The 12724-nt window shown below is 39.4% G+C and overlaps 1 protein-coding gene across 3 annotated transcripts in view; it reads right to left on the reverse strand.

Annotated features, from left to right (window-relative positions):
• Cdep (Chondrocyte-derived ezrin-like domain containing protein) overlaps positions 1-12724 on the reverse strand; it is a 108060-nt gene that overhangs the window by 31311 nt on the left and 64025 nt on the right. For all 3 annotated transcript variants that reach the window (XM_075893065.1, XM_075893072.1, XM_037434929.2), the window contains 3 exons: positions 10050-10243; positions 2458-2541; positions 301-425 (listed from right to left, as the gene is read on the reverse strand). In XM_075893065.1, the coding sequence (XP_075749180.1) occupies positions 301-425; positions 2458-2541; positions 10050-10243 (403 nt within the window). The remainder of the gene's footprint in view (positions 1-300; positions 426-2457; positions 2542-10049; positions 10244-12724) is intronic.

Genomic DNA, 12724 nt, shown 5'->3' on the forward strand with positions numbered 1-12724 from the left:
TGCATATAAGGTGGCTACCAATTAGCTATACCAAGAGGACCTATTACACTTCTTTAATAGAAAAGCAATTATGTCATATGGAGGGCATCTCACTGGAGATACAGACAAAGGAGTTAAAAGGCCGCTCATGTGAATTAGCGCAATGAGCTTTATGTACAGCACATCAATTCAGTAGTTTTCAGGGTGGAATTGAAGAACTGTGCGACTCAACTAAATACATACGTGACCCTCATTTCTCACTTATAGCGGGCTCTAACACGCTAAAATTTCACATCAAAAAGAGAAGCAACTGAAGATCACCAGGAAGCCATTTGCTGTTCAAGTTCGTGCAACAGACCACAGTGGAGCTTGTAGATGGGTGCAAGCAGTGAAAAAAGTGAGCCTGTTTCAGATGAGCCAATTTTTTCAGCCCATTCTCGGAAGGCCTGCACAAGAGAAGCACGCATAGGTTGGAAAATGCATCACAATAAAGTTGCAAGCCTCAGCTTTCTATGCAGTCACTCATCTCCGCAAGCAGCATATAACTGACAAGACTATGTAAGTTTATTAAAAAAATAAGAAAATAAAAGGAAGATGTGTTTTTTTTTAAGCAAAGTTGAACATTTCCAGCTTTTGCATCTTGCACAACTTTTGCTGCTAGCCTCAAAAATAAATGCCTTTCAATTTTTTGAGGCAGAGTAATTCATTCAAGTTTTTGAAACAGCATAGTTCAATATATATACACTTGAATCTCATTATAACAAAGCTGCACCTAACACAAAAGTAAATTTGTTATATCAGAAAATTTGTTATGAAGAATTATTCCTTATACTATATCTTTTACAAGACTATTTTTTATTTACTTCATTATAACCATATTTCGTTATATCCAGTTTCGTTATATCGAGGTTTGAGTGTAAAAGAATTCTTCGGTTAGCAATGTTAACCAAAAAAAATAAAAATAGGACAGGCTTTTAACGGTAGAGTAAAAAGTGACCCAAAGAGGAGGATGAGAATGTTTCATTTTGGCCATGAGACACTACAATCAAGATGACATGACAATGCAGAAATGGAATAGCCATAGAGGAGTTATAACTGATTAACAGAAAAAACAGAAGTCAAGGTTGAAGGAGGGGGGCAGGTTTATAGGGCGTAGGAGGAGCATCTGATGATTAGAAGGGCCTTCAAAGAAACAGTGCACCTGGCCATCACTGAAGGCTCTATCGCATGATACTACCATTACTGATGAAGCAGGATCATACTATTACACCATAAACTTTGAATTCATGCTTAAAAATAAAGGATCGTAAAGACTCATACAGTTCACAAAAGACAACCTTGGTAAAAAGATGTCTTTGATTAAAACAATTTTCCCCAAGCAAATGTAACTCTTTTTTAATACAATGAATTTCATCAGTTTGGAAACATGTATTATTCTTATCAATATCTATAAGTTAAAAAAAGATGCATCATTTTAGGTGTCTTTCATTGCAAAGTATATCACGTACATCTTTTATTGTGAGACCACTTTAATTGTGTATAAGACACTAAAAGTGATCTTCTAAAATGGGAGACAGCTGCAAACTACATTATGCAGGTAACTACAAGGCTTTATCACAGTTTTCCAAAGCTAAAATTCATTATAAATATGCACAGACAAAACGAAGATGCGGCTATTCAGATTAAATAGCTTATGCTTGCACCAACTGTTGTGTGCTTTAAGGAATTAAGAAGGTTATAATCAGATCTAAATGCTTCATTGCATTTAAGTCATTCCAGTTGTGTTTAAATGCATATTTTTCATTTTTACAGAAAACAATCTTATACTTAATGTTTATGTACAATGCCCTAAAAATGATGATCCTTAGCAATAGACCTCTACGTACAGAGTTAATTTTATGTGCTTCTATATAATAATAATAATAATAATAATAATAATAATAATAATAATAATAATAATAATAATAATAATAATAATAATAATAATAATAATAATAAAACCCAACAACTCCCATAAGCTACTCATGAATATTAAGTTTCCATGGAGCTGCCGTACTAGAAATAGTAATGAGCTGTAAGTTTTGCTTTGCCAAGATGAACTAAGAACAGCTTGAAGAAGACCCCAATTTCCTCATTAAAAAGCCTTTAAGGCAAAATTAAATGAAAAACTCATCCTGGTCTCTACCATTCAAAATTAGTCATTACATTCACATCTTTTTATGAGAGATAGGTCAAGTTTGAACATATATGGGCAATACAAAATTTAAAAAAAACCAATACAAATGGTGTTGGAGGCTAGCGTCAGAGTAATAGTTCACAAAACCTATAACAATCAACCAGTCTGTCCAGGCTAGTACCATAATGGCAGGCACATTACTCATTACTATTAACCTTTTTTATGCATACTGGTTGCTACAGCCATTGTAAATGCTATCAATGCAGGCTAGATTCGAAAGAGTGAAGCAGCAAAACACTTACCACCACTACCACTTCCAAGTCCTTCTTGTAGCTGCGTTCTGTCATCAGCAGCTCCTTGCTAATAAAGTATTCCAGTGGAAACATCTGCAATCAGAATGACAGCACAGCAGAAAGCAAAATTATGTTATGTGGTGGCTCTCCAACCAGGTCAATTGAAATGGCAAACACATTCCAATACATCCATAAAATGATTAAGGGTCATTTCTTGCCAACTGTCCCAACCATGGCACTCCATAAAAACCATATTCTCTAAAGCAAAAAAAAATTACACACACATGCACATTATTTCTACAGTATTTCACACAAGACATGTTACGGCAAGTTTTTTGGGCACGCGAGCGCCATTTGAAGTTCTGAATATGATGAAAAATCTGGTGCGGGGCAATAAAAAGCTATACATCAACCGTTTCATGCATTCTCTCATAACTTGTGTTTTTTGCATTTTCCGAGCATCATAGTTTTATTATGGAGCAGCTTTTTTTAAAATAATACTTCTGTCCCTTTCAATGCTTGATGAGTAGGTGAAATTGAAGTAGTTATAGCATTTTTGAGGTAGTTATAGGATTGTGCCAGTCAGTAGCTCTCTCTCTTATCTTTTTTTTTTTTGTAGTGCGTAACCATCAGTGGCATATACCTGAAAGAGCAGTCCTTAGATTGTCCACTGGATGGCGGTACTTGTATATGAAGAATACATGATTAAAAGATGTGAGATGGCAGTACTTGCAGTGTTCACTAGATAAACGGATGGAGGGATGGATGGACATACAGATGGACGGACGGGCTGATGGACGCACAGACGGACGGACAAACAGAGGGACGGCCGCGTGGACAGATGCGCTAACGGTCACACCGACGGTCACACAAATGGACGGACGGAAGCAAGAACAAATTGACGGGCGGAAGCATGGACATACTGGCGAACGCTTCGCCCCACTAATTATCATTCACTCCATGGATATGCTGCGATTTTTTTTTTTAACAGTAAAGCTGTTCTTGTTCGAGGCTTTTATGTCCGGGGACCATTGTAGTAATAAAATTTACTCGCAGAAAGTTGGTAAAAATCATTGTGGGTATGTGCCACTCCTACCACCACTCTCACTACTTCCACAATTCACCCACTACTGCCCTGGCAATTCTTTCTAATACAGTCACCCACTTCATGCCACATTATTCAATTCAATCCCACTGCATGCTACCAGATTTGCTGTCAGAGCTGGCTGTTTTTTTGTTTTTTTTTTTTCAAGGTGGTGTTACTATTTCTGTCATCTTTCTTATTTTTAGCACTGCTTTTGAAGTTAATTCTGGTTGCTCATGCATTTTCTTTTTTTTTAGGCTCGAGTATGTGCATTTTCTGCTGTGCGATTTTCTTTTTTTTTAAATATGTGAGGGATGCACAGCTTTTTATATTTTTATCTTTACTGTTACCATAAACTTTATTTTAAAATATTTTTTATAACTATTTTTAGCACTGCCTTTCCATTTAGTTTTATCTATAATAGCATTTTTAAAGCAAGTAGCTGTGTTGGTTTTCTTTTTGTCATTTGCTCTATCCTCATTTCATCACCACTTTCAGCCTACAGGATAAAGGTCTCGCATAATGGTCTTCACTTTACCTATTCAGTGCAGATTGATTCTGTTTTATTCAAGCAAACTCTTTAGTTTCTCCTCCAACTCTCAGCATTCTTTAACTGTGCCTCCCATCTGTCGGTAACGATTCTGTTGCTGTCACAATCCATCTCTCAGCTGTCTTACGCATTATGTGGCCAGCCCAGGTCCGCTGCTTTTGCTTGATGCCAACTAGAAAATCCACTACCCCTGTTTGCTCCCTGACCCATTCCGACCTCCTTCAATCTTTGCGTTACTCTCATCAGTTCTTGTTCAATTGCTTGCTGCGTGGTCCTCAACCTCTTCTGCAGTTGCTTCGTTATCATCCATGTTTCCTCTAGAACTTTTTGTATTAAGTGATAGTATACATTTTGCTTTAATGACAGTGACAAACTTCACCATTTGGGAAAGCCGGCTAAATGTTTTCAAGCCCATTGTTGTTCAGTGAATTTATTTTTTGTGATTAGGCATCTCTGTTATTAATTTTCCTTGGTATACATATTCTTGTACACATTTCAATGTATGGTTTCCAATAATGAACTCTTCCTATTTCTCAAGGCTATTGAGCATTATTTTTGGCTATATCACATGCATTGCTAAGCATACTTTGTAAGCTGTTTAAAGCCTACTTTCTAAGCTGTTTAAATACTTCTTCTGAGCAAGCAGCGAACATCAGGGATACTGTATCTCTTTGTCCGAATACTTTTTCTTTGTTTGTTTATCACTTTTTGTGTGTGTGTGGAGAAGTTAGGCAGCTGTGGAGTCTTTGTATTGCCGGCTCAGGTGTTAACTCAAGTTTTAGGTGCTGCTGGTTGGCTCTGTGCTTTGAAGACAGCTGGTATTTCTACTGAGTCGAAGGCCTTTTCATAACTTATGAAAGCTAAGAACAAGGGTTTCCTGTATTCCAAAGATGTGTCCATTACTCAATTTACCCCATTAAATCTGATCGATCATACAGCATCCTTTCCTGAAAACAGCTTGTTTTTTAGGTTGGTTGAAGTCAAGAGTTTTCTATTCTTTTCGAACTTACCTTCATAAGTATTTTGTATATCACTGAGAGTAAGCTGATAAGCCCCTAATTCTTCACTTCTTTTAAGTATCTTTCTTGTGTATATTAGGGTAATGTGCCCCTTTGGAATAATAGAGAGTTGAGCAAGTTGGTAAGCATTCTTCCTAAAGGACAGGGCGGGTAAGCGAGCACAAGAAAAAACGGAAGTCAAGACAAGACAGACAGGTTTATATGCCCTGTTTTATAGACTGCTCGCCTCCCCACGGCGCTAGTAAGAGGCTTTAAGAAGAGATGGTACTCAAAAAAAAAGTTTCTTTATTCTGTAGCCTAGGGATATGAAACTTTTTGCTGTATACATAAGCTTTTAGGTTCATTTCAAATATGTAATCAGTTTTATAGTAAGATGCATAGTTTTTGCTTTGTATTATGACAATATGTAAAGTATACTTCTTTTTAGACACACTATTTTTGCCACTACATTTCCATGGTTCTGAGCCATTAATGGCTCATAATGATCCACATTAACTTTAGAATGCAAATAATGATCAAGAAAGTGCGTAAAAATTTGTGCATGTCTGTTTCTTGAGAAATACTGAAAAGGTATCTAATCTTAGTGAAGCAGGTCTCAATCACCAGTCATTTGCCTACTGTTTTGTTTTTCCCTTAATTTATGTGAGGCAGTGCATGACGTACAACATGTGTACTACTTCAAACACTATACTTGCCAGATTCAATCCCTCGCCTCGTGCGGAACCCACTACAACAGGGTGCGCCAATGCATTGGCCAAGTTTTAGCACAACAACAGCACTTTTTGTGTTGCGGTCACTATGAGGTGCCGCCATGAGGTGCTGCCTCATGCTGGCAGTGTGCCGGTCATTATACCTCGAAATTATGCGAACACATTTAAAAACAAAATGAAAAGATAATACTCTAATTCAGGATGCTCACTGATGTACCTTGTTTACCCCCATGTCACCCCTCTATGTGTACCTTCCAGCATACTTGTCAAGAAGAAAGAAGAGAAAGTGCTTGGGTCCCTGCAACCGATCCCTTCAACTCTGCTCAAACTTGACAGAATTGAGAATATTTTACAACAGAGATTTCACGAAGCAATAAACCCAGATAGTGAAGTAATTAAACGGTTACTTGAAGGGTTATAGGGCCTTTTAAAAGGCCTGTGCACTCGCTTCTGGTAAAATTAGCTCAGAAAGAGTGGAGCAATTCAATTTCATCATTTAGAACACTACTGGCCTAAGGGCACCTCAGTGCTATACAAGGATTATTCGGTTAATGCGAACTTCATTTTAAAGTAAGAATAGCTTGGCTTATAAACTTATAGAATAGAGTATATTTGTAGCAGTATATGCACACTTTTCATGTTAAAAGCCTCTTCGTTGCTATTGGTGTACCTGTTTGCCTACTTGCTTCTCTTTGTTATACAGTAGACTCTCAGTAAACGTAAATCTGTTAAATAGAACTGCTGCTCAAATACCTTCAGGTTCTGTTTTTGAGAGTGTACTGTACTTGCCTCTGTCTGTGTGATAGAACAATGAGCTTAGCAGTAGGGCCACTGAGAATTGATGGCACTAATGGAGGTGCTTGAAATCAGCAACTGCTAGATTATGTACAAGAGAGAAGTTCCCTCACTGACTTGTTCCAAAGTCTAATGGGATGAAGCAAAAGCACGCTATGCATGTTCGATGCCACTTCCTTCTTTTGGATAGTGTGCTGAGTTATTACCAAAGCTTCTCCAAGGTGACAGACATTAAACAGTCCCAATTACAGGCTGTATCTTGCTCAAGACATGCAATATACTGCTGAAATGAAACATGTATAAATGAATCTAAAATTTTAGTCAACACAGCAGTGACTTACTTGTTTAGCTGCCATACCGCCCACCTCTCAAGGAAAATAAAAAAGTTATGCCACTTTTACAGAGCTGCTGCTTGCTATATCACTAGAGGCCAGATTTATAAGCACTAAAAAACCGAGTTGCAAGTGCCAAAAATAGGCGAACAGTGTGTTTTATGCCCCCAAAATCGTAAATATAGGCACAACAAACTTTAACAAAATTCAAACTTTCCAAGAAATATGTGTGGGATTTTTGTCTATGACATGAAAGTAAACAGAAATGTTTTAGTTTATGATGGTACCAAGGCACCAACGGTTTAGCGAAGCCATGCAATTTCGTTTCTTGCAGAGTTTGTGCAATACAGTCTCTCTTCTCGGCATGGCGGAGAAGGGCACCACAAGAGCAAATAGCCAGAGCTCTATTAGCGCTCTGGAAGGGTATTTTTGCCTCGTATTAACTTGGTCTAACCACACAGTGTCAATGTCTCTTGTGCCTGCGAACACATCTGAAAGGGCCCTTCAACATCATAGGTCGGCGAACACACCCATGAGTTGACTCACACAGACTCGGATCAAGCCGTGAGTCCGAGTTTGACTTGTGAGTCCAGTTGAAGAAAATTTTCATGAGTGTGACCCCGAGTGAGTTCTGCTCAAGAAAATTTTGGTCACTCCGAGTCCGAGCGAGTCCAAAGTGCAAATTATACTTCTTGAGTGACTCTGAGCGAGTTTCACCTGGATTGACATTTCTACTCACACCTAGTTACAGGTATCCTGAAGCAGTGTTGTTCATACACCATTTCAATATTTATTATTTGAAGGTGTGGACTACTTAGGGGGATGCCTTTAACTCCCCCCACCAACTCTTCCAGGGAATATCTTCATTATTATATCTCGTGATGTCATCTCTTTGAAGAAAAATGACCTTCCCGGTTCGGAAGCCCTCAGGACTCTCGTTCGAATATGCTACGGCAAACGACACTAAGAAAAGCACCGATTACGTGAGATATTGGTGTAAAAGAGCATTGAAATCACAATCGAAGAAGGTAATCCTTGGCTGACAGAGTAATGAGTCGACTCACTCGGACTCACTCAGACTCAGATCGAGCCGTGAGTCTGAGTCTGAGTGAGTCCGGCTAAAGAAAATTTTCGTGATCGTGAGTCCGAGTGAGTCCGGCTAAAGAAAGTTTTCATGATCGTGAGTCCGAGTGAGTCCGGCTCAGAAAAACTTTTGAGAGTCTAAGTTTTAGCGAGTCCAAAGCTCAAAATATATTCCATGAGTGAGCCTGAGTGAGCTCCACAAGTTTAGCCGACCTATGATCACCATGCTTGAGAATTTCGAGCAAGAGGAACGCATGCGCTGGGCGCTCACGATGTCATTTGCCAAGATTTGCAATGCTACGCAACTTGGAAAGAGGTGAAATGTTAGACTGAAGGCCGCGTGACCTTATCTCATGGGCATGCCCCCCCAACATGGTGGAGGTGATGTCCTTCTTACGCCAAAGTCGTACGTAACATTGCGAGAATTATTCGGGGCGACGTAAGTAATTCGTGCAATCTGTTGCCTGAATGTGCCTTCATTTCGTTTGCGTTGGTGTTCTCGTCGTTCTCGCATCATGCCGGTGCCAGCATTCGCAATGCTTGGCATGTTTTTGGTGCATCATCTCTTAGAGCAGTTGCCACGGTGTGATGCTATACATGTATTGTGGTAAGAATACATGGTCCATGCCAGTCTCTCGAAACGTGCGCGCATAGAGGGATTCATGCCACAGAAACAGGCAGTACAATGCAGAGAACATTGAAACGACACAACACCGCTAGCTTGCACTAACTGGCATGGGAGTGTCATGCGTATGTAACCTTGCGTGCGCATGACGTGTTGATGCGTCTGCGTCGTGTGATCTTCCGGCTCTGAGTTGTTCCGATACAGGAAAGGGGGGCAGAATCCATTGTATAAGTAAAATTTCTCATGTGATCTAGTGAAGCGCCGCTAGAGGAGTAAATGACAAGCAAAAGAAAACCCGTGGGGACCATCTCTTTTTTTTTTACTCTATGTTCCCCTAATGATACTTCGCGGTTTTGCGTTTCTTCTCCATCGTCCTGTGCACGCACAGATGCGTCTCCTGTTCCCTACGCATGCGAGCAGACGCCGGGGAGATGTCGTGCAAACGACATGATGCGGATGAATACATGTGCAAAGACTAATCGGTTTTAAAAGGCCTTGTAGGCTTAACAGTGCTGAAAGGAACTTATGAGATGGAGCAATATAGGTTGCACCTCATAGGGTTCTGAAAGCTCAATTTTGCCCGGTAACATGAATACCTGTCTCCAACTGTACACGAAAGCAAAATTTAAGGTTAAATAGCATTCATATAGGCACCAATATTGACAATAGGCATTTACAGACACTTATAGGAATTTAGGCACAAACTCTAAAAATAGGCATTTGTAGGCACTATAAAAATAATATAAAAGCTCTTCTAGACCTCTAATTCATGGTTCTATATCAAAGTGGCACGATAGGAACCCAAGAAACAAAATAGACATTTGCCTATAATTCGGTCTCTACATATCACATAGCAGACATTTTCGCTCGATATGCAAAATCTTTTTTAATTTCATTTGTATCCTAGTCCATGGAAAAATGAAGCATAATAAGCACAGCATTAAGCTGCACTCCAGCGACAAGAAGACATTTTTCATGACACATTGGTGCATGTTTCTCAGCAGTAGTACACTACAATAATACAAGCTTCTTGCTCCATGCAGCTGCAGCATATGTTGTATAACAATGCACTGCTCTGCTACTTATAGCAGTTCAAAAGTGTACTCAAAATGCGCTATATAATTGACAGCAGGATTTCATCCTGTTAAATGCTTCAAAAACATTCTATTAGCAACTTAAGATGTAAGTAAATATGAGCCTTAATCAAAGCTTATCAGAATTTTTATGCAACACCAAAAAAGTCGCATGGAAGAGCAACTAAAGTTGGTTGTGAAAATGAGTGCACTCTCACCACGATAATGAAGTTTACTGTTATGCTTGCATAAATTTTGCATAGCTGGCAAGATATTCTGAGTCAAACTACTTTTCGTTTTCCCATCAAGGACGTCAAGAAACTTTCTGACCTTTTTGCCGCCATCGCCAGCCAGGTCCTGTGTGAAGCAGGATGTTGAAAGCGTTCCGTCGTTGCTAACACAATGCAAATTGTTGTTGTTGTTTGGTGGTGACACTTGCTCTGGGCTGTGCTCTTCCTTCATGCAGGCTGTGCTCGGTGAAGAGCACACTGGCAAAGTTGTGGGAGGACTCAAATCAAGGGCAACTAAAATGGCAAAAAAGAAAAACAAGGGGGGAGAACTGCTTTTGGTATTACAAAACTAAAAGAAAAAAATAAATGTTCAAGTGACCAATTGGAAAAACAGGTGAGAGGAGAAAACAGGAACCCTTAATGTTGCAGCTAGTAAACAGTGCCTTTTTTTGAAATAGTTATTGTAGATGAAATTTGTTTAAGCCACATACTGTAATCAGCATGCGATATGAAGTCGGCTCACACAAGACAGAGTAAAATGCGGATTATTGGGAGAGGCCTTCATCCTTCAGTGGATATAGAATAGGCTAATGATGATAATAATGATGTATTATTCAACAGACTTTTCATTGCCGAGGACTGGCACATTTTTAAAATTTAGTCCCAGATTCACACTGGCGAGTGAATATGCAGTTAGCCCTGGGGCATAAGTGGTTTGGTGTTTCTAAAAGACTGTGTTCTAAAGGAACTGTTTCTTCTTGAGTTTTGAAAGCACAAATATACAAAAAAGGGTTGCAAATAAATAAGAAGCCATCATTTCAGCTTGAGCGCATAGTTCCAAGTACAAATTAATAGTTGGGGTTTTATGTTCCAACACCATATGATACGACTATGAGGCACGTCGTAGAGCAGGGCTCTGAAAATTTTGATATCGTGTTCTGTAACGTTCACTGACATTGCACAGTACATGGCATTTCATTTCGATCGAAGCCTGACCACTGCGGTTGGAACCAAACCAGTGACCTCCAGGTCAGCAGCTGCACACCATAACCGCAACACCACCGCAGCAGACGTAGTTCTGATTACAGCATGACATGTGTTTTAAACTGGAAATTTTGAGAAAAGACGAGCACTGTATTCTTGCAAAGATGGTGAAGTAGAGAGGTTGACCAGCCTGAAGTTTCGGTGATGAGCAAGAATCCACAAAGCTGCAACACTAAGTGTCCATAAAATGATATGTGTTTAAAAGCTTTTAAGGTGTGTTTAAGCACTCCATTTCATTGTGGAGGTAGGATCAATATCTGCATATTAACATGTTTGCAATATACTAGTAGACCATGCCATGCTTGCATGTGGCATGGTTTTGCACTAGTATGTTATACTATGTTCTAGTAACATGGTTATTATGGTCTAGTAACAAGTTTGTAACAAAGTACCAGACCAACACAGATTATTTTGGCAATTAAGAGGTAAGAAACAGTGTGACAGAAGAAAGCAGAGACAAACCACAAGGGTAAACAGTTTATTATCAAATATGTTCTAAGTCAGTGGCACAAGAGGTTGCAGCTAGTTTTTTTCATGTACAGCTTGCCCATAGGAAACAAAAATTTTATTACTGTATCAAAGGTTTCAATAGTAAAGCTGGCGACCTAGAATTCACAATATGCAAATTTCCAGCATTCTCTGAAACTCTCCCAGGTGGTTGTTTCTCTAAAACAGCAAACCGAAGCGCTATGGGCAGTTAAGTAATCTATACCACTAATACTATTACACTGCAAAGTCATATCCATTGCCTATAACAGAGACTGCCTTGACATGTTGTGAATTCTTACGATTAATGTAGCGCAATATTCTAAATATTCCAGCCCTACAAGCAATGTCATTAACAATGCCAGAGAAAACAGATGGTTGTAGAAGACCCGAAGTCAACTCTAACAAAGTTTGTATTAGATGTGTGGGGCAGTGGTCATTGCTCTGTTGTGCTTGGTGCCATGGTGATGAACCATGAGGCTTGACACCCATGGCAGTGTCATTGCGTACACAGAAGGTGAAGAAGGTCACAACAGCAAGTTCGAGTGCAACAGATGCACTTTTTAAACAAAGGAGTGATAAAAGGAAGAGCTTAGAGCAGAAACGTTTCACTTCTTACACTGAAGGTATACAAATGATGACCACGATGACGTGTACATTTTCCCAGGAAAGACAAGAGCAGAAGGAAATAAAAGCAGCCTGACAAGAAGTTCCTTTACTATCATCAGAGGCTACTGCCTTTCTTAGATAAAAGACCGGTACACAAAAATAAAATAATGGCAAAATCATAGTCAAGTATGACTCATGAACGCAGGTGTGGCCCTGCCCAAATAACTGAAGTGTGACGGCCAATTGCCTCCACCACTAAATAAACAGTCCTGCCCAAGTCATCGGCTATACAACTCATCATGTCAGTCTCAGGTGCATACCCACTGGTGCAGGCTTGTATACATCTTCCTTTAAGAAGGAATGCCGCTGCCTTTTAAAGTTGTACACGACTATAGTTAGCAAGCTAAGATGGCAGAAAAGGAACTGAACATGCCAAGCGGACATCAAAGCTAGGAAGAAAGTGTGGAAGTGTGCACAATACAGAAGTGTGTACAATACAAATCGATAATGCTACAGAAATGCCCAAGGAAATGTCTGATATAACAAACAACTGCCATGAGCACGATGTACCAAAAAAAGCATACTATTGCCTTTCTCTTAAAGCATTGCTCTTGTCACACAGGCAAACTTGGCATT

Source organism: Rhipicephalus microplus, chromosome 1 (assembly GCF_043290135.1).
Source record: "Rhipicephalus microplus isolate Deutch F79 chromosome 1, USDA_Rmic, whole genome shotgun sequence".
NCBI lineage: Eukaryota > Metazoa > Arthropoda > Arachnida > Ixodida > Ixodidae > Rhipicephalus > Rhipicephalus microplus.